At 37.0% G+C, this 27412-nt stretch overlaps 1 protein-coding gene across 2 annotated transcripts; it reads right to left on the bottom strand.

Moving 5' to 3' along the window:
* Window positions 1-26997, bottom strand: PWWP3B (PWWP domain containing 3B). Of its 2 annotated transcripts, XM_055337390.1 has the most exons (7): window positions 26916-26997; window positions 25705-25843; window positions 24044-24229; window positions 19267-19443; window positions 16885-17066; window positions 6592-6726; window positions 1-3862 (listed from the first exon to the last, which is right to left on the bottom strand). In XM_055337390.1, exon 7 carries the CDS (start codon window positions 3638-3640, stop codon window positions 1556-1558), a length of 2085 nt encoding a protein of 694 aa, XP_055193365.1. In that variant the 5' UTR covers window positions 3641-3862; window positions 6592-6726; window positions 16885-17066; window positions 19267-19443; window positions 24044-24229; window positions 25705-25843; window positions 26916-26997; the 3' UTR covers window positions 1-1555. The 2 variants fall into 2 exon arrangements, with proteins under 2 accessions (XP_055193365.1, XP_055193366.1); XM_055337391.1 differs by lacking the exon at window positions 25705-25843 and having other exon boundaries at window positions 24044-24224.
* Window positions 26998-27412: the final 415 nt, after the last annotated feature.

Genomic DNA, 27412 nt, shown 5'->3' with positions numbered 1-27412 from the left:
TCCAAACAAATTATAATATATATGTGTGTGTGTGTATTTTTTGTTACAGAAACATCACTTATGTAGCTGCACAATCTGAAGTATGACAAAGTGACCACCCAAGGTGAAAGATATAATAGCTTTATTGCAAATTGAAACATCAAACATCTGCAAATTTTACATAAACATGTGGCCATGTGTACACATAATAAAAACCCAAGAGTGACACTTGTCTCAGTAAAAATGCAGACAGGTTCATGTTAAGCTTTAGCATTTATTTTTATGTCAAAGTTTTAAAATAAAGTAGCTCTCCTTTTATTCTCACTGAAGTCTTGTTTCAAGTTAGAATAAACAATTCATTGGCTTCAAACATTAACTTTTAATTGTGCATTTTAAAACATACTCAGATAATTGTCAACTTTGGCCTCAAATGGAGGCTTTTTCTGTGGCCCATTTCCAAATTCACAGATTCTGGTCCATCTACTCTTTCTAGTAGCCTGGAATGACTTACTGTTTGGCAATCATATTATTAAAACCAACTAGAACTATTTTACGAATAAGCCAGATGATAAAGATTGCTTGGTTTGAAACAAATGACTATGTATTCAGAGATACAAGACTCAGAACAAAGTGCTTGCATTTTCTATAGTTTATATCAGACTAGATGGGCTCTAAAGCAATCAGCCTGGACTCATTCATCTAGAGTAGCCAGACCAGGAATACAATGACTCTAGCTGCCTTCCACATGTGGTCAGAAGGCTATATTAAGGTACACAGTCACTGTTAGTAATAAAGACAGCCGAAAGCTTGTTTTAAGAAACCATTCAGCTATTGAATTACAGACACTCTCATAAATGGAATTTCAGGGAAACGTAAAATGAACAATCCTGTTCAAGGCTGCCAAAATTATTTTCTGCATGCTGAGATATTACTCACACACATATTGACTGCATGCAGGTAATCTATTAACTTTATTTTTGAATTCCAAACTGTTTTTCTTGCAAAAGCAATTGCAGTTAGTTATAATATATAGCAAAACATCTCTCTATCTTTGGTTCCATGTCTCAGAGTTATTTCTTTTTCCAAAAATAAATAAGCATGGCAGGAAAAATAATTCAACTATCTTAAGAGAAAACCCAACATTTTATAAAAATTAAGCAAAAAAATATAAGTGATGTTCTTTAGATTTTTTCTAATTATCTCCCTTAATATCTAATACCAGTGCAATTTTAATATTAAAATGATTGTGCACACTGTATTTAACTATACAGCATAGACATAAAAATGTCAAAAAAACACATACTTTCCCTTAAAAATAATTTAGGATTTATGCATTCTAACAACGTATGGGAAAGTAGAACTGCTGGTATCTGTTAATAAAACTGACTCTGAAGAAGCATAAGAAAAGGAAACAAAGATGTAGTAATATTCGCAAATCCTAGAGATGGCAAAAAAAAGGTGAACGCATTACCCAAACTCTCCCATATCTGGAAAATATATGTTAGAATGGTTGAGCGATTTTTTAAAAACTAATATCTACTAAAGTTTCCCATTATGGTTTGGACTCTCAGGAGATTTAATGAGCTTCATTTGTTAATGGTTTCCGTCTCTTTTCAAATAAGATTTTTGCATCAAATAATTCTCTTTCCCTGTATCCTAGAGATGGTCCCTTTAGATACTTTGCTTCAGCTGCCTTGTAATCTAATCCATCCACAGCAGAAATTGAACAAATGATTGCTTCTGGCAGAAGAACTTCCAGGATAAATTTAATTTTATCATCTCTTATCAGAGTCAGCATTTTTTCATCTATTTGTTTGTATATTTCTTGTAAATATTTCACCACTTCATCCAGCTGATCTTCATCCTCAAAGTATGTTTCAATACAGGGAGTGAATCTATTTGCATTCAAAAATGACTTCAGCCACCTGGATGCTTTTGTGCCTTTTAAAATGGCTAGAAGATGATTCTCTGTTCCCTTTGCATTCACAATGAAGTCCACGAGGTTCTTGTTGGCTCGGTCCCGAGCAGCCTTCATTCGGTCAGGAAGAATTTTCTGGAAGGACATTTTCTTGGTCTGGGAAGTCACAACCATCTGTTCTGCAGGATTCTCATTTTGCAGCTTTGGAAATAAGTTCCTAAACGTGTCCTGTTTGATTACTTTCCTAATTGGATAACTAATATCAGCAGCATAATACTCAAGGAAAGAGCCCGAAAAAGAACCACAACCTAGTCTAACTCTGTAGTCACAAATCAGCGAGATGCACCAGTCAATACTTTCACTGTAATCCTCCCTGGCTTTTTCCACTAGTGCTTGTTTCTCTTTACAATCAAATTTCTTCAATCTTCTAAAAGGCACCCTAATGCCTCTCTTTTCAGGATTCATGCTTGCCTCAACAAAAAGCACACTCGCTTTTCTCTCTTTTCGCCTGATGCTTTTCACCACTGCTGGCCAAAATGGATATTTTTGATATTTAAACCAGACTATCATTCCTGTTTCAAATGAACGAGGCTCATAATTAAAAACAAAGCGTGGAAGTTCTTCATCTTCCTCATTGTCATCTAACATGGAAGAGAGAGAATTTACCTGTGCTGACTTATCAGAAGCTTGAAGTTCTTCTCCAAGTTCTTCAAAATCCAGTCTCTGAAGACTTCTTTCATTATTCACAAGGAGTGAATAATCCAGGGCATGGTTAGAGGCACTAAATGAAACCTGACATTCCCGTGAACAAGGCTGGGAGGATGCCGAGGTACCTGCTTCTGATTCCACAGGTTGATTCTGGCTGGTATCTGAGCACGGATTTGAGGGGCCCTCTCCAGGATCTTCAATATTCTCTGAGAAGGTAGAGGATTCAGTGGAAACAGCCATGGTCTCTGGGCAAACGTCTGGTGTCTCCTCTTTCACTACTTTGGGCACAGTGAAGGTGTCTGACAGCAAAGTTGGAGGGAACTTTTCATCTTTAATATATGCATCCTCCTCTTTGATTGTGGAATGCAAAGGCATAATTGTTGAGATATCAATCTTTTTCTTGCTTTCCTTTTCATCATCATCTTCTGAAAGTGAAGGAAAAGTTTCGCACCAGTGGGGGTTTTCTGATAACTTTGTTTCCATTTCACTTGGAAGAGCATCAATGGTTGCATGCACTTGTGATTTATCATCATACTGGGAATCATTATTCTCTAAGTTAGCTACTGACAGGGATGCTGCATTTTCACTTTCCTCAGGACACTTCAGTAAGTCTTCTTCATCTTCATGCTTCCGATACTTTTTACAAGGGGGTGAATCAGAAAGCTTTTGTGGATCATTCTGAGACAGTGTAGTGGTTGCTTCTTCGTCTGAACTGCTTGCCTGACTCACATTTGTTCTCTCATTTAGAATATCCAGTGCCACTTTTAGTGACCTTTCATAGGCTGTTTCCTCTATAGGTAGATCACTGCCTTCTGACTGTGCTGCTAGTGAGGAAGCAAGGGCTTCAATTTGAGATTTACTTAGAATCTTTGTTTCTGTGCTTTCCACTTTAATTTTTTCATCCAGTGAGAGTATTTGAACTTCTAGGGAAAATGTCTTTTTTCTCTTACTGTTTGATGATATTTCAGATCTAGACAAAACCTTAGCCGGCCATAACTGGTCTTTCCAATTGCACAGGACATACTCGGCTTCCATTATGATTTAGATACTTGTACCAAGAGGTTACTATTCAGAGATTGAGCTGTCTGGCTATTCTTGACACTGCTAAGGCAGTTTCTACCAAAAGCAATACTCTGATCAAAGCCTCTTTTTTCTTAGAACTATAAAGGGTATACTGCTTGTGTGGCCTGTTCTTCTTCAGCTGAGTTTCCCAAGGGCGCTTGAACACGTTGTTTGAATGGGACAATGTGGAGGATACTAGAATAGGGAAAAAGAAAAGAAGAAAAGTATAAGAAAATAAAATTGGTTTGCCAAAGCAGAGGTGAGGTGAGTAATTGCAAACAGAGAAGAGGTAAAAGAAAGAACAATATTTGGCGAGGAGAAAACAACATAACATGAGGTGGGGGATAAATGGAGAAATGGTTTTGTAATATCTCAAATTCAAGAACATGCACTTGTTTATTGCACATGAATATTAAGGAGTAAATTTATGTACATTAATGGCAAGGTGGAAGAGATTGCAGTGGTGTGTCAGCGATTCTGTTATTAGATACTGTGGGACTTTGGTGCCCATAATGTTATATACCTAGAGCAGTGGAAGGCTATACTAACATGAAATCTCATCTGTGATTTAGATATCATGTTTATCTTCCTTCTTGTTCTTATTATTTCAAATTATCTCTGTTTGACACTGTGATGCTATTTGGTTCATACTACAATAATCACTCTCAGGAAAATTGAGGTGGGGACAAGAGAGAAAGGAAGTAATAATTGCCCTATGTCTATTAGAGCCAGACTGTAGACCTTTGTTTGAATCCTCACATCGATCATCATGTGGATTTTAACTTCTTTAAAAATATATATATTTTTCAACAGAATTCTAATCCCACTTGATATGTTGTCTCAGTTCACAAATACAAAATATGTTTCATTGCTTTGTCTACTTCATAAAAATAGTTATCTGGAGAAATTCAGGAAACCTGGCAAGTGCCATCTGGTGACCAAAACCAGAACTGCAGCCTTCCCAAGAAGTGCAGACAGGGCCTCCATCACCTTCAGATCTTTCTCATGAAAGAAAGGTGGGAACTACATTTAGTCAGCTAGGAGCCTTCCCAGGCTTCTATAATTTTTTGTTCTAAGCTCAAGAGTTTTGTTGTGTAGGATTATAACAGGATTGTAATATCTTCAACTACAATATTTCTGGTTATAAATATATCCAGAAGCTGATTAAAAACGGAAAAGATATAAAAAGATATATGCAAAATAAAGTACAGCTCTATACAAATATTCACTAGGAATATTTTCTACCTTTACAGAATTTTTTACATGTATAAATGAACGTATATCACTTCAAACCAACGTCAGATCTCAATTAAGAGAAGAGTTTGAACATCATTCCATACAAATAAGTATTTTCCACAAGATTTTTTTTATGAATTACTTTTTTAAAAAAGGTTTATTTATTTATTCATGAGAGACACAGAGAGAGAGGCAGAGACATAGGCAGATGGAGAAGCAGGCTCCCTGTGGGGAACCCGATGTGGGACTTAATCCCAGGACCCTGGGATCACGACCTGAGCCAAAGGCAGACACTCAACCACTGAGCCACCCAGGTGCCCTATGAATTACTTCAAATGAGGTTTTTCCCACATTTGCAATATTTTGTGTCAATATGTTCCCTGATGATGTAAACCAAATAAATGAATAAATATATAGTAAGAGTATTTGAAATAGAGATAAAGCTAGCCCTGTCTCTCTGACCACACAAATAATCCCAATTAATACTGTGGCAGACATGTTTTTCCAGGACTTGTTGCAAGTCCAGTAGTAGTATACGTATGTTTCACTAACAAGCATATTTCATTTTAAGAGAGATCACATGATAAATGCTATGCTATAATTTGCTTTTTGTCATTTCATATTCTTTCTCAGACATTTCAAATCACTAGATGTAGAAGCTTTTGTTTCTATTCTCCAGATATATAGTATATTCTGTTGTATGACTACACCCAGCTGTATAATCACTCTAAGAAGTGCTTATAGAAATCAACCACTCTATCTCATTGTCAGACCACAGCCCTGCTGACCACAACCATACTTGTGGTCCACAAACATACTTGTGGTCTGGAAGACTGAGTTGCAAGGAGGACACAAGCAGGGTAACTGACGCAGAAACCAGGTTACATATTTGATCAGGTCTAGGAAAATTTCCACAATCAGCAAAAAACAAGGAGAGGGGATATGTTTGCATGTCTGCATGTGTCTGTGAATGCTTATGTGTTTGAAACAAAATGGGAATGTTGTTTCAGCTTTTTCTTTCATCATTATAAAAATAATCATGGGGAAATCTACTATAAAGATGCTGAAACAGACTGAAAAATAACATTAAAATAGTCACCTGACCACCCAGAAATGCTACCATGGCATTTTTTTTTCCTCCCGGATTTTCTTCCAATCACACATATACACATGGATATATATGTGCAGATGTCTTCACTCGACTACATACATGTCCCCCTTTCCATACTCATGTGCAGATTGCATACACATAGCCCTCCTATGTGGCAGTCAATTCACAGGAGTCTTTTTCCCTAAGCGGTCAAATATTTTTGTCTTTCGTTTTTTTTTTTTTTTTGTCTTTCGTTTTTGTGTGCCAATTAATAAATGCTTCCAAATTCAAAGAGTAACCAGAATATCTAACAATACAAACATGGGATGCCAAGTCAATAAATCAGCATGACCGGCCATGCTGCACAGAAGCTTTAATATAGAGGCTGTAATCTGATCACCCCTTTTCTTACTGTGGACATTTAAAGCATTGGGAGATAGAGAATTTCCAAAGGATCAATTCCTTGAAAACATCAGTAATTCTCTCAAAAGTACATACCATTTTCACCACTCTAAGACCACCCTCCCTATGTTCCTCATCTTTAGTCTAGGGCCCTGAGAAGTCCCTAGAAAATAAGTAGCTTTAAGACAGCCATTACCTTGAAGCTTCTTGTCAGCTGCAGACTGGTGAGATGCGGCTCCTCCCCCAAGACTGGCCAGGCACAGCTCACTTCCAAGCTTATCAGAGAAGGCTCCGCCCCCTCCTTGTAATGGGGATGACAGAAGGCGCCTCCCTGAATTAGAGAAGGGAGAATTGCCAAATAAAACCGCTGAAGTGTTAAAGGGCAGAAATGGTGTATTTCCCCAAAAAAGTTTAAATTGAAATGGCAACAAGTGTCTGTTTAATTAACATTCAACTCTGAGGGTGTGCGATTTTTTGATAAAAAAAGAGGTTAGCAAACTACCTTATTAAAAAACAAAAATCCAGTTTAGAATATGAATAATAGTGAAGGGGAATATAAGGGAAGGGAGAAGAAATGTGTGGGAGATATCAGAAAGGGACACAGAACATAAAGACTTCTAACTCTGGGAAATGAACTAGGGGTGGTGGAAGGGGAGGAGGGCGGGGGGTGGGGGTGAATGGGTGACGGGCATGGAGGGGGACACTTGACGGGATGAGCACTGGGTGTTATTCTGTATGTTGGTAAATTGAACACCAATAAAAATTAATTTATAAAAAAAATATTCTTAATATTTCTTTTTCCTTGCCTCTCTGGCACCTTACCTTTGTAGGTAAATTTTATAACCCAGCTGATAAACTTCTATTAAGATAGCTCATTAAGATCTTGATGGGGAATGCACTAAAACTGCACATTATTTTAGAAAGAATGGCTTCTTTATAATTGTTTTTCTGTTTTCAGGGCATAGTAAGTCTTTTCCTTTTATTCAGTTCTTCTACTGAATGCTTTAGGAAAGTTTCAGAGAATTCTTCACAAAATGGATATTTTTGACTACAGGCAGAAAAATCACTGGTCTGGCAGAAACATACCCATTTCACATACCCTCATCAATAACTGGAAATTCCTTCTTCTATTTTGTTGGTATTTTTCTCTCAGATAATTCATGTGGGGATAATTAATTTTTTAAAAATTTACATGTTAAAAAATTTACATGTCTTTGTTTATTTCTATGTCTGAAATGTATTTTGTAATTTTTTTCATTAAAATTCTCCTGTATTGATTTTAAATTTAGATTTCTGATTTAACTTAGAAAACCAATTTTATATATCATTAATAATAATTTGGGGAATAAAGATATTTAAGGATGACGTGTTTTATTTGGCCTCTGTATCATGTAATATAGAACATATATATTAGAAAAATCCACCTTTATATATGCTTTAATACTGGAACAATAAGTACCAATAATTTAATGAAAATTATATCTAGACTGGCATATTATTGAGGACTAATAATTAAAGTATGTAATGTTCTGTACTAGAAACAATTCCTAAATTTCAGTCTTAGCCACAGAAGTTTATTTTCCTGATGTCATAGTGTAGGTCGTCAAATGGCTAGAATGGGGAGGGATCACTCCTCTAAGCGGTCGTTAAGAGATTCAAACTTCTTCCATCCTATGGCTGTACCATCTTCTTTAGCCTTGAAATCCTCCACTGCATTCTTTGCACCTGGCTAGCAATCTTATGAAGAGGGAGACTGGAGAATCCTGTGGCAGGTTTTAGGTGCAAGGCTGGCAAACATCACTGCTGGTCACAGTCAACTATATAAAACTACCATAGAGGGATCTCTGGGTGGCGCAGCGGTTTGGCGCCTGCCTTTGGCCCAGGGCGCGATCCTGGAGACCCCGGGATCGAATCCCACGTTGGGCTCCCGGTGCATGGAGCCTGCTTCTCCCTCTGCCTGTGTCTCTGCCTCTCTCTCTGTGTGTGACTATCATAAATAAATAAGAAAAAAAAATTAAAACTACCATAGAGACCAGGGAAGGCAGTCTCCCTGTGACTCAGGAGGAAAATGAAACAGTTTGGTGAACCCCATAGAATCCTCTCTGCCACAAGAAGTTTTTCCTTTCCATCTTTTCTAGATTTCTTTTATTTACTTAATGTATTTAATGTAGTTTTTATTATGTAAAAAATCATAGTTATAATGACTGGTACAGAAATTTCTAGTTGCTCACCCTAAGTCCACTGTTTGCATTAGCAGAACCCCAGGTGCATTCAGGGTGCAGTATAAACTCTTAAAATATTTCTTTTCCCAGACTCCCTTACTATATAAGCCATGGTTAGATAATGGAATTTCTTGCCAAAGAACGTAAATGGAAATACTTGTAAAGATTCCAGAGAAGGGACCTCCAAGCAGGATAAACAGCCAACTTGGGCTTTTTTCGATTTCCCTCTTCCTCTTGCTTCCCCCCAAGAATTTGACCATGATATAATTCATCTAGTCATTCTGGACCAAGTGAGAAAGGATGCAACTCAGTAGGGATGAAAAATTCTGAACCCCTGAATAATGGGGCCAGCTCATTCCACTCACTTTAACTTAGTGACACAATAAACTTTATCTTATCCAAGTTACTGTGTTTTCCAGTCTTTCTAGTAGCAGGCCAAAATAGTTGATTTTGCAATCACTGACAAAAATAATATCATTTGTATTACAGAATTAATCTTTTCAAAGCTTTCAAAATATTTCTATATAATTTAAAGAGGATCATCAGGCCAAAGTAAATATGTCTTTATTTAAATAAAGAGATATAATCAATTATATATTTTATAATGAAATACTTCTTGTTCTGTCTTCTTATTTCACATGTTTGGAAAAAAATGCAACTAAAGTACAATCATTACATCAAAACCGTAATTTCTTTTATTTGTCTATTTTCTATATTGCACATAAATCAGGAAATGCTACACTCCCTTACTATTTTCCAAACAAAATGCAAAGGAAAAAATAATTCTTTGGATAATATTTTACATTTCACTCTTCTATAGAAAGAAGGGGAGAAGAATGATAGCCAATAATAACAAAAGCTGTTACTACTGCTGTTATTATAATGAAGATAGATAATAATTATAAATATAATACTATCTAAACCTGTTCCCAGCACTTGACATATTATCTCATTTAATAATCAGATGGTTATGTCATGGAGGAGAGTTTCATTACCAACTCATTCTGCATAACAACAGTAGTTGTTGTTATTCATAATAATGTCAAAGACTGTAGAAGCCAGAAGTGTTTTTTAAATTATTTTATTTATTCATGAGAGACACGGGGCGGGGGGCAGAGACACAGGCAGAGGGAGAAGCAGGCCCCATGTAGGGGATGTGGGATTCGATCCTGGGTCTCCAGGATCACACCCTGGGCTGAAGGCGGCGCCAAACCGCTGAGCCACTGGGGCTGCCCCCAGAAGTGTTTATAACCATGTGCCACATACTCTGCCAGGTGCTCTGTATACATGATCTCCCTTGATCCTCACAAACTCCTGTTACATATTATGAGTATTCCCTTTTCATAGATAAGGCTTTATAGGTTAACAAATATTTACCAGAATATCTAGAGAGTATTTGTGCATGGGCATGGAATTTTACTCCAGATATTTTGACTCCAGAGTCCATGCTCATAATCACTAAAATACATTGTACCTATCTCAATGCAAATGGAAAATGCTCTGTAAAAGTGCCTGGATGAATAGGTGAATTAATTAATGAATTTTAAATAGTTATGTATTGGGAGTCACTGGAACTTAAAATCTTGTGCCTGGTTCTGCATCTAATTTAACATAAAAGTGTCTTACATAACCTAATATAGTTATGGGAGTGACATACCATCTATTGATTAGAAAAACAAGTCACAGGTTCTGCCCACACTTCTAAAGAGGGGGAATTACAGAAGGAGGTGGGCCACTTAGGTTGTGTCTACCACAATACTGTATGATTCCATTTATACAACATTTTCAAAAAGAGAAAATTATAGTGATGGTGACATGATCATTGGCTGCCAGGAATTACAGGGAGGGGGAAGGTGTGACTATATATAAGGACAGCATAAAAAGTTGTGGGGTAATGAAACTCTTCTGAATTCTGACTGTGGTAGTGATTGTATGATTCTATACATGTGTAAAATCCAAATAAGTGTCATGTATTACATATGATACTATAAATTATGATTTTTAACTGATTATAATTTTAAAAATAAAATTTAAGTGGAAAAATTTAGTAACCATTATATAAAAATCAACTTTTATAAATATGCTTTAGAAATCATCTGCTTCTTCCTAAAGCATATTTAATAACAGAGAAAAAATAACCCATACATACATTATTAGAAAGTACCAGTTCTACTTCCACTTAGGATATAAAAAAATCATTAGAGAGTGTCACCCATAAGTAAACAATGATAAAAATCTAGACGATATACAGATTGTAAAATTCCATGATTCCATCAGAAAACTCTGGTAAATTGACTTACAAAGGGAGATCAGCCCCATTAAAGAGGGACACATGCAGTGTTTCACCTTTGGCAAAGCATGGGACAGAGGTGGCTGTCATGCAAGCAGGTAAAAATAAATCAGCTGAAATTTTAATGAAGTTTTTCATTCTTAATGGGCTATTGTAGTTTGGAATATTTGACATCCCAGACACTTATACACTCACTCACTGCCAAGTTCTTTTTCACAGTCCTTAACCAGAAGCAGCATACATAACTAGGGACAAAGCAGGAGATCAAAAAGAGCCTATGTCAGTGGATGAGGTGCAGGAGGCAATAAGCTATTGTTGGTAGACAGACACACAGCCCCACACACTTATCCAAACCCTTCTACTATGAGAAGCAAAAACCTTAAAGCACTAGAGGAGAAGCAACAAACCTTCCCCTCCTGGGCACTGATAAAAATCCATTGCTTCTGGGGGAGGGGTAGAAGCAAACCCCATGTGTCTAGGGAGGGGGAGACAGAAAACTTTCCCATTCCCAGGACAAAAGAAGAGATCCTTTGCTGCTGGAGGGGGGTGGGGCCAGGGGGAGTAGAAGTAGAAAAATTTCTGCCCTTGAGGTGGGGCAGGAAACCCTTAGGCCGAGGGTTCTACATGAATAAAAAGTAATGGCCAGCTACTGATGAGGAAGGGGCAAGGATATATCTCTCACCAAAGACCAACTCCAGGTACAAATCAGAGGTTTTCTACCATGCTGAGAGGAAAGAATTCTGAGAAAGCACAAGCCTCAAGGTTCAGTTGCATAGGGCATCCCTAAGGTTGAGGCTGGACAGGACAATGTAATTCACCATATCAACAGACAGAAGATCATCTCGATGCAGAAAAAAGCATCTGACACAATACTATAAACACTCATAAAAACGCTCAGAAAACTTGGAATTAAATGGATCTTCCTCAATCTGATCAAGGGTATCTATTAAAAAGCCTAAAGTTAACATCATACTTAATGGTGACACAAGGAATGTTCTTCTCCTAAAATCAGGAGCAATGCAAGGAAGTCTACTCTCACCCACTACTATTCAATATTGGAGACACTAGCCAATACGGTAATGCCTGAAAAGTAAATCAAAGGCATACATATGGGAAAGGAAGACATAAAACTGTCTTTATTTGCAGGCATGATGATCCATGTAGACAATACCAATGAATTTACCAAAAAAAGCTATTAGACCTAGTAAGGAAGTTTATCAATATCATCAGATATAAGGTCAATATAAAATAATTTATTTCTATATAATAAAATTTGGAAGTTTTAAAAAGTACCATTTAAAGCATCATAAAAAAATAAAGCATCATAAAAACAGGAAATACTAAAGTAGGACAGATCTAACACATATGTGCACATTTGTATGCGAAAGACCTCAAAAATTATTGAAAGATATTAAAGAAAACCTAAATAAGTGAAGAAATATATCATGTTCATTGACTGAAAGATCAACTATGTTTAGGATGTAATTCTCTCCAAATATATCTACAGAATGACTGCAATCTCAACCAAAATCCCAGTAGACCTTTTGTAGAAATTAAAAAGATATCTCTACAGTGTATATGGAAAAATAATGGAACCAGAATAGGCACACTACTTTTAGGAAGAAATACCGAAGTGGAATATTCATGTTATCTGATTTTAAGACTAAAGCTATCAAGGCGGGCCTGAGTGGTTCAGTCACTTAATTGTCTGACTCTTAATTTCAGCTCAGGTCATGATCTCAGGGTTGTGGGATTCTGTCGGGCTCTGTGCTGGGCATGGAGCCTGCTTAAGATTCTCTCTCCCCCTCTCCCTCTGCTCCTCTCCCTCCTCTAAAAAGGGACTATAGCAACCAAGTATATTATTAGTTATCAGTTACTAATTATTATAGTATATTATTGGTATAAAATAGATATATAGATAAATAAAACACAAATAGACCAGCAAATATGGTCAACAGATTCTTGACAATGGTAATTAAATGGAGAAATGATGGTCTTTTCAACAGACAGTGCTGGAAAAATTGGAAAGCGTATGTAAAAATATTCATCTTGACCCCTTACCTAAGACCATACACAAAATTTAACTCAAAATGAATTACTGACCTAAATGTAAAAGTGGAAACTATAAAACTTCTAGTAGAAAACAAAGAGACCTTCATTTACACAAAGATTTATTAAGACACAAGCGTACACCATAAAAAATTTGAAAATCTACAGGAGGATATATTTGTAAAACACATATCTAATAAAGAACTTTTATTCAGAATATAAAAAAACTTCTTATAATCCAACAAGATTAACAACCCAAGAAAAATGGACACCCAATATAAAAAGACCATCATCAAAGAAGACATATGAATAATCAAATGAACACATTGAAAGATGCTCAACACAATAATTAAGGATATGCAAATAAAACCACAATAAGACATCACTAACACCTTTATAAGAATGGCTAATATTACAAAGAGAAAAAAAAACTAATAGTATCAACTGCGGGCAATGATGCAGAGCTACTGGAACTCATACATTGCTGTTGAAAATACAAGATACCACAGTTACTTCAGAAAACAGTGTGGCAGTTTCTAACATAGCTGGACACATGCTTACCATATAACTCAGGAATCTCACTCCTAGGTATTTACTCAAGAGAAATAAAAACTTATGTACAAAGATCTGTTCTAGAATGTTTATAACAACTTTAATCATAATGAGCAAAAATTACAAATCTACTGGTGAGTAGATACACAAATTGTAGAATAATAGAATAACAAATAAACTACTACTGATACATATATCAACATGGGTAAATATCAGAAACATCATGCTACGTGAAAGAAGACAGAAGTAAAAAAACTATATATTATGCGACTCCATTTATAAAATATGTTGGAAAATAAAAACCTATAGGGATAGAAATTAGATTAGTGGTCACCAGGAATCAGGGTAAAGAGTACTGACTATAAGGGAACATTTTGTACTGACAAGAGGGAACAATTTGGAATTATAATAATATTCTATAGCCTGACTCTATTGGTCATTACATGACTACAGACTTTGTCAAAACTCTTCAAACTATACACCTAAAAGAGTGAATTTTACTCTGTGTAAATTATACCTCAATAAACTTGAGCTTTAAAAAGGCATCCAAAATCAGAATATGACTTATATAAAAAGTTTGTATTTTACTGTGAGAGCAATGGGGGTACATATAGGAGTGTGATCTGTACTTTGGATCATGATTACCAAAAAAGGTTGTGGGTACCACCAGGTACATGTAAAAATATGTTCTGGAGAATACAAAGAATATGTTAGAAATTCCATTTGTTTTAATATTTTTAAGTTTTGCTAACTTATATTTCTGAACTTATTTTAAAATGTTGGAGGGCTCACATAATATACATGACTTTTAATGCAGTTATGTGTCTCTTTTTTAATTTTTTTTATTTACTTATGATAGAGAGAGAGGGGGGGGGGCAGAGACACAGGCAGAGGGAGAAGCAGGCTCCATACACCGGGAGCCCGATGTGGGATTCGATCCCGGGTCTCCAGGATCACGCCTCGGGCCAAAGACAGGCGCCAAACCACTGCGTCACCCAGGGATCCCAGTTATGTGTCTCTTTCTGTAAATGTATATACTCACTAAATATCTCTTTCATTAGAAGTTAGCTAACACGGGACAAATGTCAAGAATCCAGATGACATCAGCACCTTACAGTTTGTGAAGCTTATCCTCACTGGCAGAGCCTTTAACTACACTGAAGTTCTCACATACCACTCAACTATGTGAATGGAAGGAAAGGAAGGAGTAGAAGCCAAGTGTTATGACCTGGAGACAGACATCTGGTTAAGAATTATGTCCTCAGTCAGAAAGCAGAAGCCAAATAACATATGAGAGACAGCATGGTTATAGAATAAGCAAATATCAATATTTTTAGTGTACAAGATTCATATAAAAGGGTGGAAATGGTTCAGTTAGAACACTCATAAAAACCATGAGCGGGGCATGAGCACTGGTAAAGCAAAGAATTGTAGATACATAATGGATATACAGAATATTGAATGATCTCTAAGGCATAGGCACAAATAGCTGAAACTAGCTATAAACAAAGTTAAAATCTTATTAATATTCACTGGCTGAATGCCAGCACACTTCAAGAGGAAGAACATCAGAAGAAAACTTACTAAGAATGAAAAGGCCAGGAAAGAAAAAGACTAGTCAGATAGTGAATCATTGCCAGAGCCAAAGTGACTCCATCAACTCTGGCCAAACATATGTGAAGATGATAGAGAGGAAGAAAACAGAAAGAAAAAAACCCAAACAAATAGGGACCTAGAGGTCACAAGAAGATAAACCTGCCATGTCTGGTGATTTTGTATTCCCCAGGTAATGCCAAGACCTACACCATGTCAATGGCTAAAGCTGCTACGAAATTAAGATTCAGGATGATGGGATGGGAAATATATCAAAAGAAATAAAGAAAAGGCTGATGAGGACCTCACAACTTCATCATTATAGCACAAAGCAAACAAAGCTGTCCTGCAATCTGAGTATTTTTTTTTTCAGTTGTAAGTATGACAATCTGAGTATTGAAGTAGAGAGACTAAACTATAGTGTTCTTTTTGGGATTAACAAAGAGAAGGACCAGTTAAAATAATTTGTAAAAGGTCAGCAACAGTCATAATATGTGTAGCAAGGAATAGATAAGAACATAAGAAAGGCAAAATAAAATCACCGAAATTCAAAATGAATTACCGAAGATCTGAATGTGTGTGTGTGTGTGTGTGTGTGTGTGCGTGTGTGATTCATTGGTACATCTGGCTATAGACTAGAAATCATTCAGTGACCTCTGAACCGTTGACAAAAATCCTTAGGTCACTGGACTACATTTGACTGCCCAGGCAGCCACAATAACTGTGATGTTAGAGGCCTCTATTGCCTTAGGGCTACTAAATAGTTTTCTCATTCAGTGTTTATACATATCCTCCTGAAAACTTGTGAGGAAGCTTGAGTAAGTAATTTTGAATGGGATATAGTAAAAAAATAAAGTCACTTAAAGGGAAGGCAAAGAGAAAAGAAAATAAGCAAGGGGATTTCTGTTGTCAAAGGCAAAGGAAGGTGGACAAAGGAAAATGGAAAAGACATACAAAAAGATGAATATATATACCTGGCACCAAAGAAACATACTGCACTTGGGGAAAAATATTTGAAAATTCAGAAAAAAAAGAAGTAGTTCTATAATGTCCCACTATGAAATCCTTATTATACCTATTATATATAAGAAATGAGTGACGGTGTGTATGGTAGGAGATGTGGAGGGGTGTTGGAGAACGTGTTGGGACACCATTTTTATTATTTGATACTTTGGGGCCTCTTGATGTTTATTCTGGGGCAATCTTAACTTTTTTTTCTACAGATTTATTTATTTTACATAGAGAGTGACAGTGGGAGAGGGAGAGAAGCAAATACCCTGCTGTGAGTGTGGAGCCTGATGCGGGGCTCCAACTCATGACCCCAAGATCATGACCTGAGCCAAAATCAAGAGTTGGATACTCAACCAACTGAGCCACCCAGGAACCCCTTGGGTAATTTCAACTTTATAAAGCTGCCAATGTCGTCCTATCTACCCAAGGCAGTCAGACACAGATACTGCGGTTTGTGTCTCTGGAACTCAGACAACAGTACAATAACCTCATTAAGAAGATGAGTTTAGGAGTTAGATATTTGGAACAACTGCCATACTGCCTATTGAATATCAGGATAGTTTTCAAGGCTTTCTTGAGAGTCAGGTAGTTGACAGAGACTTCCAAGTCTTCTATTTGTATAATTCTTTTATAGGAGTTTAAGATAAATCTTGCCTAACACTAGAATTTATGATTCATAATTTAAAATGTGATGGCTTACTGAGCCAGAAAAATTATAAATTGTACTACATATTCTCAACCATCTTTTAACATGAAATGGTAAGAGACTTACTGAATGTCACGTGGATCGTGGAGGATCTGGTCTGAGGGTCTGGTTGTCTTCTAACTCTAGGTGCTTGTCCCACAGAGCCTTTTCCCTGCTCAGAACTTCTGAAGTTGCACTGCCTTTAGGGGGCTCAACTGGCATCACATGCAGATTGCCCAGGTCATGTGTATCTTCAATATTAACCTAGGCTGTCCCAAAGGAGACAGGGAATCAAATCAATTAAATGGAAAAGGTGTAAAAAAACTTCCCTACAAAATTTTAGCAGGCCTGTCATTCTGAAACACAGGAATGAAAAAAATCTCATCTATGATATAGATGCAATGCTTATAGTCCTTTTTTGTTCTTATTTGAAATGCTCTCTGCGACACAGTTATTATTTGGTTCATGCTGATATTATCTTTATTAGGAAAAGATGAGGTGAGGTGAGGACAGAAGAGTAAGGAAATAACAACTGCCTTGTGTTTTCCATAGGCCAGATTCTATGTAATTGCTTTTTAAAGAATGCTGAGTCCTCACATTAGTCCTTATGTGGAGCTTTTTTCTCTAGACACATACAGTTTTCTTCAATGGAGCTATAATCACACTCTACATGCTGTCTCATTGTGTGGTAATACAAAATATGTTTCATGGCTTTGTTTGCACACTTCATAAAGTTGCCTGGAGAAAATGTGGAAAATCTGGCAAACGCCATCTTGTGACCAGTTGCAGAACTGAACTCTTACTACCAGATCCTTTTTATGGAAGGGTGGGAAACTATATGCTGCCAAGCCAGCAGTTTTCTCAGGCTTCTAGAATATACCATGCTCAAATTTAGAGTTTTGTTATGCATTATGGAAAAAATGGAATGCTGATGTCCTACTTCCAATGGTCTGATAAAAAGTTGCATACTTACTAAAAATTGAAAAGATGTGATTTGTAAAAAGAAAGTATAATTCTAGAAAAATAATTAATATTATTGTTTCCTGAATATTTTTCCATAATATTTATTTATAAATGCACATGAATGCATGTAATTTCAGACCAGTTTTTTACCATGCTGAAGCACATGGTTTGAAAGTTTTTCCCAATAAGTATTCTCATTGTGATTTTTTTATGAATCACTTCAAATGTAATTTCCCCTTCTAATTTATAACATTTTAGCTCAAACTTTTTTCTGCTACTGTTAAAAAATGACTAAATATATATTGAAGATCATTTTGACAGAGATTGAAAAGACTGTCTTATGTCTCCAACCACGCAATCCCATTAGCTGGTAGCCTTATATTTTTTGTGATTTTTGTTATACATACTTTTTTAAAGCAGTCTTTTACGTTTAAAGGACACAATACAGTGCTTGACATTCTGCAATTTCCATTTTTCACCTAATACTACTTCTGAGACATTTTCTGAATCACTACATGTTCATACTATGTAACATTCAATTGTATGGATGCACTGTGCCACATAATATTTTTAAAACTGCTTAATAGAAATAACGCAAATACCCTGTCTCACAAATAAACTTAATAGATATAGGAAAATGGTTCTTGCTGACCACAGCCATACCTGTGGTCTGAAAGAATGAGTTGCAAGGAGGACACATGCAGGGTGGTAGCCAACACAGCAACCAGGCTACACGCCTGATCAGGTCCAGGAAAATTTACACTATTGGCAAAAGACAAGGGGGGTATGTTTGCATGTCTGTCATTGTGTCTGTGAATGTTTATGTGTCTGAAACCAATCAGGGACACTGTTGCAGCTTCATTGTGCTCTTCTCATTATAAAAATAATCACAGAATCAAGCAATTCTAAAAATGCTGAAACCAAATAAAAATGTATTTTGAAATCCCTAGTAATCTGAACACTTCAGAGATGATGACTGTAAACATGGGAGTCTAGTTCTCTTTAAGGAAAATGCATATATTTTCCACAAATGTTATCACTCAACAGAATATCTGAATCCCTTCCACATTTGTCCCTGTACATTTACATTTGTGTTGTATGTGTCAATCACTTTTGATGTTTACATTTTTCAATCAGTTACTTTTTGTGTAGAATAATAAATGTTTACATCAAAATACAACACAATCCATAACAAAAATAGAAACATGGAATGCCATGTAAAAATTAACATGAACAGCATGCCTCTCGCTTAAGTCTTAATTTAGAAACTGTAATCTGATCGCCCATTCCCACACTGTGGACTTCATAAAATATCGAGAGAAACTAAATTTTCATGGGATTGATTCTGTCACCATAACAGCAATTCTCCCCAAACCGTATTCCATTTCCACCTCTCCCAGGCAACAATGTCTGGTTGTTGTTGTTGTTGTTGTTTTTCTTTTTCACCGTAACACCAAACCCCCGAAGAAATTCCCAGAAAATAAGTAGCTTTAAGACAGCCATTACCTTGAAGCTTCTTGTCAGCTGCAGCCTCGTGAAATGCAGCCCCTCCCCCAAGGCTGGCCAGGCACAGCTCACTTCCAAGCTTCTCAGAGAAGGCTCCGCCCCCTCCCTGTGATGGGAAAAGTAGGGGGCCTTTCCCTCAATTAGAGGGAGGAGAATCGCCAAGTTAACTGAAATTCACTTAAAGGGGAAAAACGTTCATTTTTAAAAGACTTGAAAGTGAAATGGCAACATGTGTCTCTTCAATTTCCATTCAAACCACAGGAGTAAGGTGATTTCCTGAAAAGATGTAGCAAATCCCTTCATCATAAAATAAAGGCCCAGTTAAAAATAGCTCTTGCATATTTTTCTTGCCTTTTCTGGCACCTTATTTCTACAAGATTTTAAGACCCAGCTGGTCATTGTCCAACAAAAAGACCTTTTAGGGGGCACCTGGTTGGCTCAGGTCATGATACCATCCTGGGATTGGGTCCCACATCAGGCTCCCTGCAGGGAGCCTGCTTCTCCCTCTGCTTATGTCTCTGCCTCTCTCTGTGTGTCTCTCATGAATAAATCAATTATATCTTTAAAAAAAAGACCTGTTAGTCCTCCTTTCCGATCGCAGTGAATTAATATATTATCTTGTGAAGAATTAAATCTCTACAATTTTATTCTTCTGGCCCTGGGACATGGTATGTCTCTCTCTCTTTTTTTACTCGGGCTGCCTCATTTATCCTTCAGAATGTTTTCTACTTTTTACCTTTTCAAGTACAGTCGTTCCTTAACCTTAAAACGTCAAACAAAATGCTTAAAAGGAAAATACATATGTATCTGAATATACTGAAATTTTAAAAATACAGTAAAAACACATAAACCAAAGTTGAAAACAGAAGAACAAACTTCACAAAACCATCTTCAATTAAAAAAATCTCTAATCTAAAGTAGTGCTTCCAAATGAATAATAAATATACAGCAAGGTGGAAAAACTTGAGCAAAGGATATAAATATGCAATTCACAATATTCTGAAGGAATAGTTCTTCCCTGCTCCTAATATTTACACTTCCTGTGAGCAAACTCAAGTAATCCAACTACAATAATGAATTTCTCTCTCTCTCTCTCTCCCTCTCTCTCTCTCTCAATTTTATTTACATATTTGACAGAGAGCACAAGTAGACAGAGTGACAGGGGGAGGGAGAGGGAAAGGCAGGCTCCCTGCTGAGTGGAGAGTCTGATGTGGGGCTGGATTCTAAAATCCTGGGATCATGACCTGAGCCAAAGGCAGACGCTTAACCAACTGAGCCACAAAGGTGCCCTTCCCACCCCCTCCTTTTTGTACAGTTGCAAACCCTCTAAGTTGTTCAGTAGATTTGTTTAAATGTGGTGTTATAAGGCCTACTTGATTCTCACAATAATCAATGCCCTGCAACTTCTCTTCCCCTTGTACAAAAGCTGACATTTTGGCTCCCATCTTCAACTGTATTTCTTTTATATTGATTGTACAATCTGTTCAGTGGAGAAAGGAAAGTGCTATTCATTGGGGCCTCTCAAAACTTAAACATTCAAAATAAAAATTAAAAGTGAACTATACATTGAAAGATACCTTCCCTAATAATCAAAGTGATGCAAACATAAACAGCAATGAGATTTTTCTACCTAATTTAGCTTACAAAGACGCGAAGAAATGAGACAATAGACAGCAGACCAGAAAATGAGTAAATGGGCGCTCTTGCTCATGTGCTAGGTCATGAAGCTGGGAAGAGGGCAAAACACATTTAAAGCCAAAATCTAACGGACTCTGAAACAAAGGGATGTGTTCCCTCTCCACCAGTATTCACTGCCTCCTGGGCTTGGAATCTGGACTCTTTTTGGTAGAACCAAGGATGAGGTGAGTTATATTTAGATTGTAAGAAACTGGTGAATGTAACCCCAGAATGAGCCTTGTGTAATTTCATGTCTCTTCTGGTGAGCGTAATGGTGAATGACAACCACCTTTAGTAACTACCATACTTATCTATAAACTCTCCATCTTTCCCATATGTCCACACTCCTACACACAAATTAAAAAATGTTTTGCTGCACTATGTTTTTGCCCTGACCATGTCTGCATGATAGCATTGACTTGGCCATGGAGTAGTTATGTGTCACAGGGCCCGGCAGCACCCTCCTTAAGATACAGCTATTCCTGGGCAGGAACTGAAAGTCAAAAGTCATTTGTTGGATAGACAAATGCCCCCAGTTCATTCCACCCTTATCTACATTTGGCAATTCCTTGTTCTTGTGCTATTGTTGTTTGTAACTTCTACTTCAATATGGGAAAATCATCTTTCTATCCTCTTTTTTTTTTAAAGGTTTTTTATTTATTTATTTATTTATTTATTTATTTATTTACGATAGAGAGAGAGAGAGAGAGAGGCAGAGACACAGGCAGAGGGAGAAGCAGGCTCCATGCACCGGGAGCCCGATGTGGGATTCGATCCCGGGTCTCCAGGATCGCGCCCCGGGCCAAAGGCAGGCGCCAAACCGCTGCGCCGCCCAGGGATCCCCTTTCTATCCTCTTTTGTTGGGCTTTCATGTTCACAAAATATTCAAGAAAGTAATATTTAAATTTAGATTTTTCTAACTTAGACCTGTTGTTTCCCGGGAAGTGCTAAAACCTACACAGTGCCAATAGATTGTTCAGGGGGTTAGTTCTCTTAAGATAATGTTATGCTAGGTAAAAACAAAGATATATGTATATGTATATGTATGTATATATATGACTCTCACAACCCCATCCATTAGCACAGTGAACAAGTAAACACAACTCCTGCCTCCTGCCACCTCTGACTATTCAGGTTGGAGAAATAGAGCTGCAGTATGACACAGCTCTTCCTGTAATTAGCAAACAAGAGAAAGAACACTGTTTGCATTGAGGCCTCTAAAGAAAGAAAAAGCCATCATTCTTCCAGAGACATATAACAGCAGGATCAGACTGGGTGAAAATTATTCTGAATTTTCACAACCAACCTGAATAAAGGATATCAAGGGGTCTTTGGTGAGGAGATATGGATTTCTGTTGGCAGACTCCAATTATCTAGCTTTTAAGAATTTGTCATGGAGGCATTATGACAATCACATTTTTGAAGGGTTTGAATAGGCAGGTAGGTAGGCAGGCAGGCAGGCAGTCATGGGTTTGAGACCTTCATTAGCTCAGTGGAGAGAAAAATATCAAATCCCTGACAACTATGCTAAGTTGTTATCTCCCCACACTACAGAGCATAGTTTAGAAAGATGCATGAGTCACACGTATCTCTGATGTTAACCTAGGCTGTCTAAATATTAAATCATATTTAATGGCACAGTAAAAAAAGAGTTTGTTACCTGTTTAAGTGTTCAGTAAGAGACAGATGAGACAGGAAGTATGGGAAAGGGGGCAAAAGAAGTCCTAATTTAACCACAGAGAAACTGATTTTGCACATGCTCAATTACTGCCACCAGATAGAGACAAGAAATCAATCAAGAGATACACAATATGCTAGGAAAATCCTTATGTCACTTATTTGGTTTTAGCTGTCTGTGTTTCTAGAGAAGTGGTGTTTTTAAAGAACCACTAACTTCTTCCTAGGGCTAGTAAATGGTTTTCACCTGCAGTAGCCACTTATCCTTCTGAAACTTCACAAAATAGCCTGAATAAAATATTTTAAACGAGTGACAACTGAGTTAGATTAAAACACAGAAGACAAGAAAACGGATTGGATAAAGAATTTACTTTCGCTAAGCAGAAAGAATGTGGACAATGAGAATGAAGGTAAGATAAAAATCAGAAGAATAAATAGTATTGACCAAGGTTAGAGACATGGGATATATTTCGGGGGAAAGGAACAAAAACAGAAAAGAAGTATTATGATAATAAACCCAATATTCCTCTTTATTATTTATATTATACCATAAAAAGGGAATGTATGCATGAGAGGCTTTGGCAGTATCAGACATTATTTGTGTTTCTGGATAATTTGGGCCATTGGGACCCCACTGGGTTATCACGAGGGAATGTTCGGCTTTAGGTTTTCTATGCAGCTGGTGCTGTCCTGTCTGGTCCAAAGCAATCTCATGGACAAAGATCATAGGTCTCAGCATCAACCTCATTAAGTGTATGACTTTAGGGAGTGAGAGAATTGTGATGGCTGTTGGGAACGAATTAAATGTCAAACCACTATAAGGTGCTATTCAAGAGAGTATACAGATGTCTAAGGTCAGAAGACTTTAAGCAGGTATTAGGGAATCTGTAACTATGTTATCTAGTATGTGGTTATGACAACCTAGCTGTCAAGGAATGGAGAGTCAGGCCATGGGCTAAAATCTCAGGTAGATACCTGAATAGACTCTTGCACAGTTTTCTTCACAGTGGTTTAACAGATGAGATTTTTCCCTCCAAACAAGAAGCTATGACTCTTAATTACAGGATGGGAAACAATATAAATTGTACTGCTAATTTTTGACCTGACATAATTTTAATATGAAATGTAGCTTTTATTTTATTTATTTTTTAAAGATTTTATGCAGAGAGAGAGGCAGAGACAGAGGCAGAGGGAGAAGCAGGCTCCATGCAGGGAGCCCCATGTGGGACTCGATCCCGGGACTGCGGGATCATGACCATGACCCCAGCCAAAGGCAGATGCTCTACTGCTGAGCCACCCAGGTGTCCCTGAAATGTGGCTTTTAATTCAAAATGCTATGGTTACAGTGGGAAGCAAAACAAATTACACCCTAAGTTCTCAACACGTTTTTCACGTGAAGTATTTCATGAAACAAGAACTTTACCCAGTATCACGTGGATTATGGAAGGTCCGGTCCTGTGATCTGGTTGTCTTGATTCTCACTCCAGCTACTTCTCCAGCAGAGTCTTTTCTCTCCTCAGCAATTCTGAGGTCGCACTGCCTTTCTGGGGCTCAACTGGCATCACATGCAGATCCTTCAGGTCATGTGCATCTCTGATATCAACCTAGACTGTCCCAGGGGAGACAAGGAATCAAACCAATTAAATGGAAAAGGGGTAAAGAAATTTCCCTGACAAAACTTTCAGGCCCATCATGCTGAAACACAGGAAGGAGGTGAAACTTCATCTGTGATGTAGATGCCATATTTATTACCCTTTGGGTTATTATGATTTGATTCATACTAAAATAAGCTCTCTCATGAAAAGTATGATTTGGGGACAGGAAAGAAGGGAAATAACAGTTGCCCTGTGTCTTCTATATCTAAACCTTTGTAGCTACTTAAATAAAAATACTTTCTAGGGATCCCTGGGTGGCGCAGCGGTTTGGCGCCTGCCTTTGGCCCGGGGCGCGATCCTGGAGACCCGGGATCGAGTCCCACATCGGACTCCCTGCATGGAGCCTGCTTCTCCCTCTGCCTGTGTCTCTGCCTCTCTGTCTCTCTCTGTGTGACTATCATGAATAAATAAATTAAAAATCTTAAAAAAAAGTGAAAAAAAAAATACTTTCTATATGAATTCTCACCTCAGTCTTCGTGTGGGTCCTTTTTCTGTTATATATGTGAAAAATTTCAACAGAACTGCAATCACACTGCACATACAGTCTCATGATCTGCTAATGAAAAATATGTTTCATTGCTTTGTCCACTTCATAAAAATGGTTGTCTGGAGAAAATTTAGGACACCTGGCAAGCGCCATCTTGTGACCAGAAACAGAACTGCAGATACCCTGCCTTAGGGAAGGGTGGGAACTAATTATCCAGACAGCAGCCTTTTTGGGCTTCTAGATTTTTCCATTCTAAATTTAAGAACTGTGTTAGACAAAAATAGAATTATAATTCTGATTTTCATGTTTTTATTATGATATGTCTCATGCATACTGTATATCTTCATCTTTTTTCAAAGAAAGCAAATCTCCACAATAATGGTCAAAATAGAGTGGTTTGCTCTCTATATTTCTAGATTTTTTTTCCTACAGATATTTATAAATGTGCATGGTTTTTAAAGAAGAATATATTTGATCATCTCTCCACATCAATAAATATTTTTTTACATTATCTCGTTGCAAATTACTTTTACAAGGGTTGTCTCTATTTCTAAAATTTGATCCCATTTTATCATAGTGAAAATTATTCTAGCTTACTCTTTTCAAAATAAGACTTTTTAAATGGAGAAATATGATATATAGAAGACTGAAGTGTTCTGTCTCTCCAACTATACCTATATCCCCAAATAATAAAGTAGCATGCGTATTTCCAGATTTTTCTGGCATATATTAATGTGATGCAGGTCATTCTGCAATTTGTTTATTCTTGGAATATACTATAAACACCTTATCTTATTATTTAGCTCATTGCATTAGCTTAGTCTTTTCACAGCTGCATAGTATTCAACATTACGGATGTACTATTCTATGTGACTATTCTATAATATTTTCAAACATTTTTTGAATTATTTCCTAAGAGTACATCAAAATACAAATACATACCTTCTGCTTGAACCACCATCTGGACAAGAGTCTAAATATCAGAATTGCAAGAAAACCTCAAGCAACCAGATAACCAGCCTTCTCAGATCCACCTCCAGGTAAAGGCAATGGAGTGTGAATGTGGTGTCTATTTAAATATCTGTAACAAAACGGATTGCTCCCTCTCAGCTCCATTACATGTTTCCAAAAAATCTAAGGATACATAAAATCTAAAGAAGAAAATACACACCCATCATTACTTCAACCACTGAATTGTTTACTTCTTACATTTGAGTCTAATCCTTTTGACTGTTTCCCTCATCATAGATATACTAGAATGTACTATCTGAGATTACATTTACTCACCCATATATTTGAAGATCTTTCCATGTTTATATACGCTTACACATTTGGGGGAAGGTAGTTCCTCCGTGTTTTAAATTCTCTTCTTTATGCTGACACAGGTAATACATGTTAAGTGAAATGTGGAAGAAAGAAGAAGTGGAAAATTTCCTCTCTTCTTTTCCCCAGACATCTTTTATTGCTAGACACACAGTTTGTTGTGTTTCACTATGTTAACATATGTCCATTATTCCTTAGCTTATGATTTTTCAGATATTTTTCAGATTATAGTAAAACTAGAAATACATCATTCTTCTGATAGGTAGAGATGTAGACAAATATGGTCCTCTGAACATCCATAAAAAAGCAATTCTTTTAAGGCACTGAGTATCCCCTGACAAATAACCAAACTCCTAATTTTCAGAAGTACTTAAATCTGCACAGTTACACATTACTTCAGATTATTACTATATAAACTCCACCACAACAGTAAGATTTGTTAGAAACACAATACAACCAAAGTAATATAAAAACCCAACACCCCCAACTAAGTTCATTTTTCATTTGGGATTATCACAATCTTTTTTTTTTTTTGGTCAAAAAGAAAGATTAATTTCTCAACTTTTGTTTCACCATTTATCCCATCTTACCACTGCTTTTTGTTTAAAACCTAAAATGGTCTATTCAGAAGTTAGCTTTGGTAACCTCATGAAGTATTTTTTCCGCAGGTGTAATCTGATCACCACCTCCCCCACTTTCAATATGTGGACTTTTAAAATAGCTGAAGGAATACCAAATTCAGATATTAATTCCCTCACAGAAATAAAGTCTCCCACGAAACGACACTCCTTTCCCTTTACTGCAAAGCAGCAGTCCCTTCTTTTCCTCACCTTTACTCGAAAGTTTCCAGAAATCTCCAAAAATAACTAGCTTTTACGACAGCCATTACCTCCAAGCTTCTTCTCTTCGGCGGAAGCCTCCAAGTCTGTCCGTAATGCAGCTCCTCCCCGAAGACTGGCCCGGCACTGCTCACATCCAAGCTTCTAGAGAATGCTCCGCCCCCGCCCCCCCCCCCCCCCCGTGATGGAGAAAGCAGGAGAAGCAGGAGGTCCTTCCCTCATTTAGAGGGAGGAGAATCACAAGTTAAACAGAAATACAGTTAAAAGAAGGAACTGGTCCCTTTAAAGAATTTTAAAGCATATTGGCAAATATGTCTGTTCAATTTCCATTCAAACCCTTAAGGTGGGTGATTTCCTGAAAACAAACAAAACAAAACAAAACAAAACAAAAAAGAGAAAGGAAATAGAGATAGCGAATTTCTTTTCCATATACTAAAGATGCAGTTAGGATTTTCCTTACATGTTTTTTTTTTTTTCAGGCCTTCTAT

The sequence above is a fragment of the Nyctereutes procyonoides genome, unplaced genomic scaffold (genome assembly GCF_905146905.1).
Source record: "Nyctereutes procyonoides isolate TBG_1078 unplaced genomic scaffold, NYPRO_anot_genome, whole genome shotgun sequence".
Classification (NCBI taxonomy): domain Eukaryota; kingdom Metazoa; phylum Chordata; class Mammalia; order Carnivora; family Canidae; genus Nyctereutes; species Nyctereutes procyonoides.
The sequence above is the reverse complement of the archived record's forward strand: the minus strand, read 5'-3'. Positions and strand labels throughout refer to the sequence as shown.